At 35.5% G+C, this 8,306-nt stretch overlaps 1 protein-coding gene across 1 annotated transcript in view; it reads left to right on the top strand.

The window, feature by feature from the left end:
• Positions 1 to 8,306, top strand: part of LOC111151396 (platelet activating factor acetylhydrolase 1b regulatory subunit 1) — a 94,097-nt gene that overhangs the window by 64,596 nt on the left and 21,195 nt on the right. The window contains exons 3-5 of the mRNA XM_022509387.1: positions 4,551 to 4,635; positions 4,891 to 4,965; positions 5,753 to 5,959. Coding sequence (XP_022365095.1) covers positions 4,551 to 4,635; positions 4,891 to 4,965; positions 5,753 to 5,959 — 367 coding nt within the window. The remainder of the gene's footprint in view (positions 1 to 4,550; positions 4,636 to 4,890; positions 4,966 to 5,752; positions 5,960 to 8,306) is intronic.

Below are 8,306 nucleotides of genomic sequence, written 5' to 3'. Positions count from 1 at the left end.
TCTTTCTTTCTTTCTTTCTTTCTTTCTTTCTTTCTTTCTTTCTTTCTTTCTTTCTTTCTTTCATCTATTCATTGCTTTTGCCACACAACATCTTTTTAAATTGCAGATGTCGAGGAGCGCCTGGGTAGCTCAATCTGTTGAGCATCTGTCCCTTTATTTCAACTCAGGTTATGAGTCTGTGGGTCATGAGATTGAGACCTGTGTTGGGCTTCACACTCAGCATGAGTCTGCTTGAGGTTCTTGCCCTCTGCCCCTCCCTCTGCTCATGTATGCTCTGTCTCAAAAAAGTAAATAAATCTTTTTTTTTTTTTTAAGATTTTATTTATTTACTTGACAGACAGAGATCACAAGTAGGCAGAGAGGCAGGCAGAGAGAGAGAGGAGGAAGCAGACTCCCCGCTGAGTAGAGAGCCTGATTCGAGGCTTGATCCCAGGACACTGGGATTATGACCTGAGCTGAAGGCAGATGCTTTAACCCACTGAGCCACCCAGGTGCCCCAAAAGTAAATAAATCTTAAAAAAAAAACATAAAATGCAGATGTTGGGTTAAGTTACATAGGATATAGAAATATTGCAGATGTTTTAAAAATTTAACATCTAGGGGTGCCTGGGTGTCTCAGTCATGAAGCATTTGCCTTTGGCTTAGGTCATGATCCCAGGCACTGGCATCAAGCCCAACATCAGGCTCCCTGCTCAGTGGGAAGCCTACTTCTCCCTCTCCTACTCCCCCTGCTTGTGTTCCCTCTCTTGCTGTCTCTCTCTGTGAAATAAATAAAATCTAAAAAAATAATAATAATAACTTCTAGTCCACATTTTATAAAAGTTACATAAGCAAAATCAAAGGATAAAAACAGGTTTTTTTTTTTTAAGTCAGTAAATGCTAATCCAGTGTTTGAAAAGTAAAGATGGTAAAGAGATAACATCATAACTATTGATAGGAATATAAACTGGTACAACTCTGGGCAGCAATTTTTCAGTAGCTATCAAAATGTCCTAAAAATGTATATAATTTTTGCCTTTGTTCAGGCTTCCGTAATAAAATACTGTAAACTGGGTGGCTCATAAACCACAGAGATTTATTTCTTAGGGTTCTAGAGGCTGGGAGTCCAAGATCAAAGCACTAACAGATTCAGTGTCTGGTGGTGCTTACCTCCTAGTTCACAGTTTCTTTTTTTAAGTGCATTAATCCCATTCGTGAGGGCTCTGCCCTTAAGACCTAATAAGCACTTCCGAAGGCCCCTTCTCCAGATACTATCATATTAGATTTCAGTGTAAGAATTGGTAGGGAGAGGAGGATGACACACATAAACATTCAATCTGTAGCACCTTTTGACTCTAATGTAAAGATGTGAGAAAGACTTCATATTGAATGTTTATTTGCAACATTATTTAAAATTAGAAACAACCTATAAGTCCAACAGTAGGTAATTGCTTAAATAAAATTTGGTACATCTATGTCATAGAATATTGTGTTTGAAATATTAATAACTATAATGTTGTATATTATTTACTGACAAGGGAAGAGTTTCATGACATGGTGAACAAGACTAACAGATTAAGTTACTTGATTAAAAGCCATACGGGAAGGTTCCTGGGTGTCTCAGTTGGTTGGGCAGTTGCCCGTGGCTCAGGTCATAATCCCAGTGGTCCTGGGATTGAGCCCCAGGCTCCTTGCTCTCCAGCGGGAAGTCCGGTTCTTCCTCTCCTTCTGTCCCTCCCCCTTCTTATGCTCTGTCTCTGTCTCTCAAATAAATAAATAAAGTCTTTTTTTTTTTTTTTTAAATGAGCTATTCATAATGCATCCACGGTGATGTGAATTTATTGGCAAAGAACATGGTATGAGACAACCAGACTGAAGGGTTGGCAGTGATAATCTGAAAATGTTGGGACTTTTTTTTTTTTTTTAAATAAGGAAAAGGAATAATTGGTTTCCATTTTCCCCTTTTACTATTCTTTCCTGGAAAAGTACCATCATTTATTAATCTCTACAAAAAATAAGTCCGTTAAGATCATAATTTTTATAACTTGCACACATATTACATATATATGTGTGTATTATTTATTATGTGAGCTTCAGAGTTGCAAGCTGTGTGCTGTGTCTTCAGACAAAGTTTCAGGCATTACGGCTTGACCCTGAGGTGAGAATGGAGCTAGGTAGGAACTTTAAATATTTACAAGTACTATATATGATTTGTTTACCCTTGACATTTTTAAAGAACAAAAAAAGCTAAGAAATAGATACGTTTTTTAACTTCTTTATTTCCCTTATTATTTGGGATATTCTAACCAAGGGAAATTTACTTTTGTTGAAGGTGTGTAATACAGGCTTTGACAACACAGTATTTGATGAACTATTTTAAGAGATCCATTGCCTTCCTATTTTGTATTGTTTTGGAAGGCCCAAGTAGAACTACTTGGAAATTAAGACAAAGTAGATTTCAGCTCCATATACAGAAGATAGTTCTTATGAAGCAAGTTATCCATTAGTAGAACAGGCCAAAAGGTACAGGCTGTGTAATATGAGCAGCACACAGACACAGACTCAATAATAGTAAGAATTTATCTTTCCTCAGCCCCCATGTTCTTGAATGTGATGTGCTTGACCCTGTCTTCCACTAGTTATTATGCTTTAATCTTTGGTCTGCTAATAATTACCTGGAATATGAAGTGTTTGTAATTTCCTATTATCTTTCTCCACTGTTTTACTTTTAACATGCCATTAAATTAAAACTTGATTCCACCAATTCTACAATACTATTAGAGTGTTTTTATTTCCTAAAGCGTTAGGTGGGCAGTGGCTTTGATATGGTGGTCATAGGAAAATTGTCTGTGGTAGTAAAAAGTATATGTCTGTAATGGAATAGAATTGTTTTTTTAAAGGCAGATTTATGTCTGCTGGTAAAGAATGATGGCTAAGATTGAGTTTATGTGACTGTGTAAGAAACAAATATTGATTATCTCTAGAAGACTATGCAGGAATGTGTGTGTATAGATTGTCTCTGAATATACAAAACACTCATTAAGTGGTTACCCCAGGAACGGAATATTGGGGTCAGAAGTAAAAAGGATATTTTATTGTATATTTATATATTTAAATTTTGTTTAACCTTGCATATATGTTAACTTTAAAATTATTTAAATTACAGTGTGGGTTTGTTTTTTTTTTTTTTTTAAGATTTTATTTAGACAGAGATCACAAGTAGGCAGAGAAGCAGGCAAAGAGAGCTGGGGAAACAGGCTCCCTGTGGAGCAGAGAGCCCAATGCGGGGCTCGATCCTAGGACCCTGGGACCATGACCTGAGCCAAAGGCAGATGCTTAACGACTGAGTGACCCAGGCGCCCCAGATTTTCTAATTCTAAATGAATGTCTCATTCTGTGATTCTGTGATATTATACTAAGTTTAGAGCTTGTGCCCTTTTATTCACCCATTTTAATGGTTAAAATTTTCTCTGATATTAAATACTTATTAATTATAACTTATCAGAACAATTTTCTATGCAAAACTAAATTTCAGTTGCTAGTCCTTGAGCATCTGCTAGCATAACAGTTAGTAAAGGAAGGCTGAATGTAAACATGAACAAAATTGATGATTACTGTCACATATTGATAGCTGTTCTCTAAGCTATATCTTTTTTTTTTTTTTTTTTAAGATTTTATTTATTTATTTGTCAGAAAGAGAGAAAGAGAGCGAGCACAGGCAGACAGAGTGGCAGGCAGAGGCAGAGGGAGAAGCAGGCTCCCCACAGAACAAGGAGCCCGATGTGGGACTCGATCCCAGGATGCTGGGATCATGACCTGAGCCGAAGGCAGCTGCTTAACCAACTGAGCCACCCAGGCGTCCCTATAAGCTATATCTTGACTCAGGAGTCTCTGCATCTTGCAAGCAATACATTAGAAACTTATAACTAAAAGCTCAAGAATAATGTTTTAATATTTTGGATGTACTGTGACAGAATGAAATGTGTTAGAGGCTTTTGTTCCTTTTTTTGTGAAATACTTGTATGATTTGGAAGGGAATACTTTTAAGAGTGTCTTAAGATTTATGAGATTTTAAATAAAATATTTAACATAGAAATCAGATTTTGTGGGGCGCCTGGGTAGCTCAGTCGGTTGAGCATCCGACTCTTGATTTTCCTCACATCATGATCTCAGGATTGCAGAATCGAGCCCCACGTAGAGCTGCATGCCCACTTTGCACAAGTCTGCTTGTCCCTCTCCTTTCCCCTCTACCTCTCCACCTGCTTGCACATGCTTGCTCTCTCTCTTAAATAAATGAATAAATAAAATCTTACTTAAAAATCAGGTTTTGGGGTGCCTGGGTGGCTCAGTGGGTTAAAGCCTCTGCCTTCGGCTCAGGTCATGATTCCAGGGTCCTGGGATGGAGCCCCACATCGGCTCTCCACTCAGCAGGGAGCCTGCTTCCTCGCCCCCACCCCCGCCTCCATCTGCCTCTCTCCCTACTTGTGATCTCTGTCTGTCAAATAAATAAATAAAATCTTAAAAAAAAAATCAGGTTTTGTTAGAAGTCATTTGAATTTGTTTTCTTTCAGAAATCGAGCTATAGCAGATTATCTTCGTTCAAATGGCTACGAAGAGGCATATTCAGTTTTTAAAAAGGAAGCTGAATTAGATATGGTATGTTTCCCTTTTTACAATTATTCATGATATAGTTAGTAAGTGGATTTTACTCAAGTATCAGTGTGGAACAATCATGTCATTTATTCACAAATGTTACCACTTGTTACATGGTTCACTTTGGCCCTAGATTTTCATCTCCCCTTTTTTTGTATAATCAGATATTTAGTAACATTTGGGCTAAGGAGAATGGTCTGTATGCCTTGAAAAATGTAGTTGAGCAATCTTTAAAAAGATTTTCATTTTTTTCTCTAGAATGAAGAATTAGATAAGAAATATGCTGGTCTTTTGGAAAAAAAATGGACATCCGTTATTAGATTACAAAAGAAGGTATCTATATCTTCTTTCTTTAAAGTCACTTGTATTCAGTGTTCTTATATAAACTTTCTGAAAATATTAACATCAGTTACTCTGCATTAATTAATAATTATATTTACTCTTGAAAGGCAAGTAAAAATCATTTTCATGCATTAAAAAAAACTTTGACCTAGATAGGTCTTTGCTGATACATGCTCACTTACACAACCCAGGTGTTGGCTCCAGTGAATCTACATAACCCTGACTTGAAAGAATTGATACTGAAAGAACTCATTTGTGCATTTAAATTGGAAGAAAGCATGTAGCCAGTATGATGGGGAAGAAGCACTAAAGTGTGTACTTAGAGGAGTCATTTTCATCTCTGAAGTTTTACTTTTACCTGTAAAGTGAAGGCAGCAAATAATACTCTGGTCCTAAAATTTATACTTTCAGTAGGCAAAGTTAGTATAAATAAATAACATTCTCATAACATGAGTTAATCCATAAAAAGCTCTTAGAAAAGTTACCTAGCACGTACATGCTCAATAAATGTCAGCTTTTACTTCACTGCTTTTCCTCTAATTGGTAGATAAAAATTGAAATTTTATTTTTAGTTAAGTAAGTTTTGATTTTGTCACAGTAATGAAATTTTGAGGAGTATGTAGATCGTTTTCAATTAAATTTGATGAATGCTTTGTAAATTATTGAAATTTTTTCAAGTATCCTGCATAAACAGATACAAACTAAAGGCCATTTTTAAAAACATCAAATAATATTATTTTTATTGGAATCTATCTGTATATAACTGTTCCTTCTCAAGGTTATGGAATTAGAATCAAAACTAAATGAAGCAAAAGAAGAATTTACGTCGGGTGGACCCCTTGGTCAGAAACGAGACCCAAAAGAATGGATTCCCCGTCCACCAGAAAAGTACGCATTGAGTGGTCATAGGAGTCCAGTCACTCGAGTAATTTTCCATCCTGTGTTCAGTGTTATGGTCTCTGCTTCAGAGGATGCTACAATTAAGGTAATTTTTTCAAAATTAAAGATGTACAATAAGGTAACTATTAAAAGCAGATTAAAGTTAATTGAGTAAAAGAGGTAAAGAGATCCTGAAAATGAAGACCTGTGTAAGACAGGAAAGACAGGAGCTTGGAGTTCCTGAGAGGCAAGCTGCCAGATGAGTTTACTGATGAGTTTGAGAAAATTGGGTGTCACTGATTTAGTGTTGAGCCATAGGTCATGTAGTACTTGAATAACATTTTGTTCTTGGAATGAAAACATGAGTGTACCTTGCTTTTAAGCAGAGATGATAGATGAAAATATAAGATTACAATATTCATACTTCAGGGGGTGAATATATTTTGCAAAAGAATTCAGTAGGGGACTTAACTTGAATTGGACTCTCCTTAATGTATTTTAAATACTGCCTTTGATTCCAAACAGTAGTTCTCTCCGGGGTTGTGGTGATACAAAAGGTTTTCACTTTATAAGTTACGTATTTCTCTCATTTTTATATTTTTTACAATAAGTATACACATTTTGATGTTTCATCTTTTAATCCAGAAAAAAAGTTATTTTTATAATTCCCTTTGATCCAGACACACTACAGTAACAGTTGTATAAACTACCTGCAGAAAGATAAGTAAAATATAATTAAAAGGTTTAGGTAGGTTTTTCTCCTCTAAGGCTTTTTCCAGATTAAGTTCTAGATTTTTAAGTTTCATTTATAGAGGTATAATTAAGAAAACATAAGTAGATTGTTAAGATTGTATATATCGTCTAGCAGCAGTCCAGTGTAAAATATCATAATGACTTAATTATGACTCTACTTAAAGTAATTTGTTCAAATTAAACATTGTTTTATATGTTCCGTACATGGTTTCTTTCTTTAGTTTCTAAACCAGTGGCTTCCTTACATCCCATGGACTATGGACTGGTCATCCATGGGGTGGGCAGCAGAGTTATTGGAAGAGAGTCTTAAATCATATGTGTACCATGTAGTCTGAAATGATTACATACCTAATACATTAACTGTTGCTGTTTTTCAAGAATATGGAGACATGTATTTAAATTACTGATTTTATGATAGTCTTGTGTACTGTGAAACTGTACTGGTATCATGAGGCATAGGGATGAATAGGTTAAAAACCTGGTCTTAATTATTGATTTTGCAGCGGTGATATAAAAGCATAAACAAAACTATCAATGTGCCATCTTAAACTATACTTACTGAGTAAACTTTAAAATATTACAAATCGGGGCGCCTTGGCTGGCTTACTTGGTACAGCATGCAACTCTTGATCTCAGGGTGGTGAATTCAAGCCCCATGTTGGGGCTTCAATTATTAAAAAAATAAAATAAAAGGTTACAATTAGAAGTTTTTAAAATTTCTGTGTATAATGATCATGCCATATATCTCAGCAACTACTTAATAGTTCTCCCTTCCATTTACTCTTTATTTAATATGTGTTCACGTGGTTGTTTCATTAATGAAAAACATTTGTGTTTAGTTTTTATTCTTTTTTAATTAAATTATTTTAGAAATAGGTTCCTTTGTTTCTGATTAATCATTTTTAATGATTTTAAGCCAGTTGTTTAGTTTACATGTGGAGGATTTATAGGATAGTTAATGCTCTTGGTTCAAGTCCTGACCCCCATCACTCAAAATTAATGTGATCATGGGCAGATTAACTTTTTGTTTTTCTCTTTCCTCAGATGTAAAATGAAGATAATTAATACTAACCTCTTAGGGCTTTTGGTAGGATTAAATTAGTTAATATGAAGAAACTACTTAAAACAGTACTGGCCAGATACTAAAGGAGTACTTACTTGGTGCCAGCAGTGTTTCAGTATGGTGAACAAATTTTCTTCCTTTGGACATCTTTTTTTTTTTTTTTTTAGATTTTATTTATTTATTTGACAGAGATCACAAGTAGGCAGAGACAGAGAGAGGAGGAAGCAGGCTCCCGGCTGAGCAGAGAGCCGGATGCAGGGCTTGATCCCAGGACCCTGAGATCATGACCTGAGCCGAAATCAGAGGCTTTAACCCTCTGAGCCACCCTGGCGGCCCCCTTTGGACTTTTTATACCATTTCCAGTCATCTACTATCATAAATAATGTTCTGTTTAGTCTTACACATAAAGCTTTGTTTCTCATTAAATTACTTCTGTGTATATTTTTTAGAATGAGAAGAATGGTTTTCTACTCTCCTTCCATACTTTTATTGTTCAGTTTCAGTAAAACCTAGGTGATGACTAAATGAGGATTGTGATAGAGCTACTTTTCCCAAAACTCAAAGGATTAATATAAACAGAATTTTTTGTAATGTTTTGACTGTCTTGGACAAAGTGCTTGATATGTTTAAGGCTCAG

Source organism: Enhydra lutris, unplaced genomic scaffold (assembly GCF_002288905.1).
Source record: "Enhydra lutris kenyoni isolate GAN:26980312 unplaced genomic scaffold, ASM228890v2 scaffoldscaffold26, whole genome shotgun sequence".
In the NCBI taxonomy this organism is placed as follows: Eukaryota; Metazoa; Chordata; class Mammalia; order Carnivora; family Mustelidae; genus Enhydra; species Enhydra lutris.
Note: the sequence above shows the minus strand (reverse complement) of the source record. Positions and strands in the feature narration are given on the sequence as shown.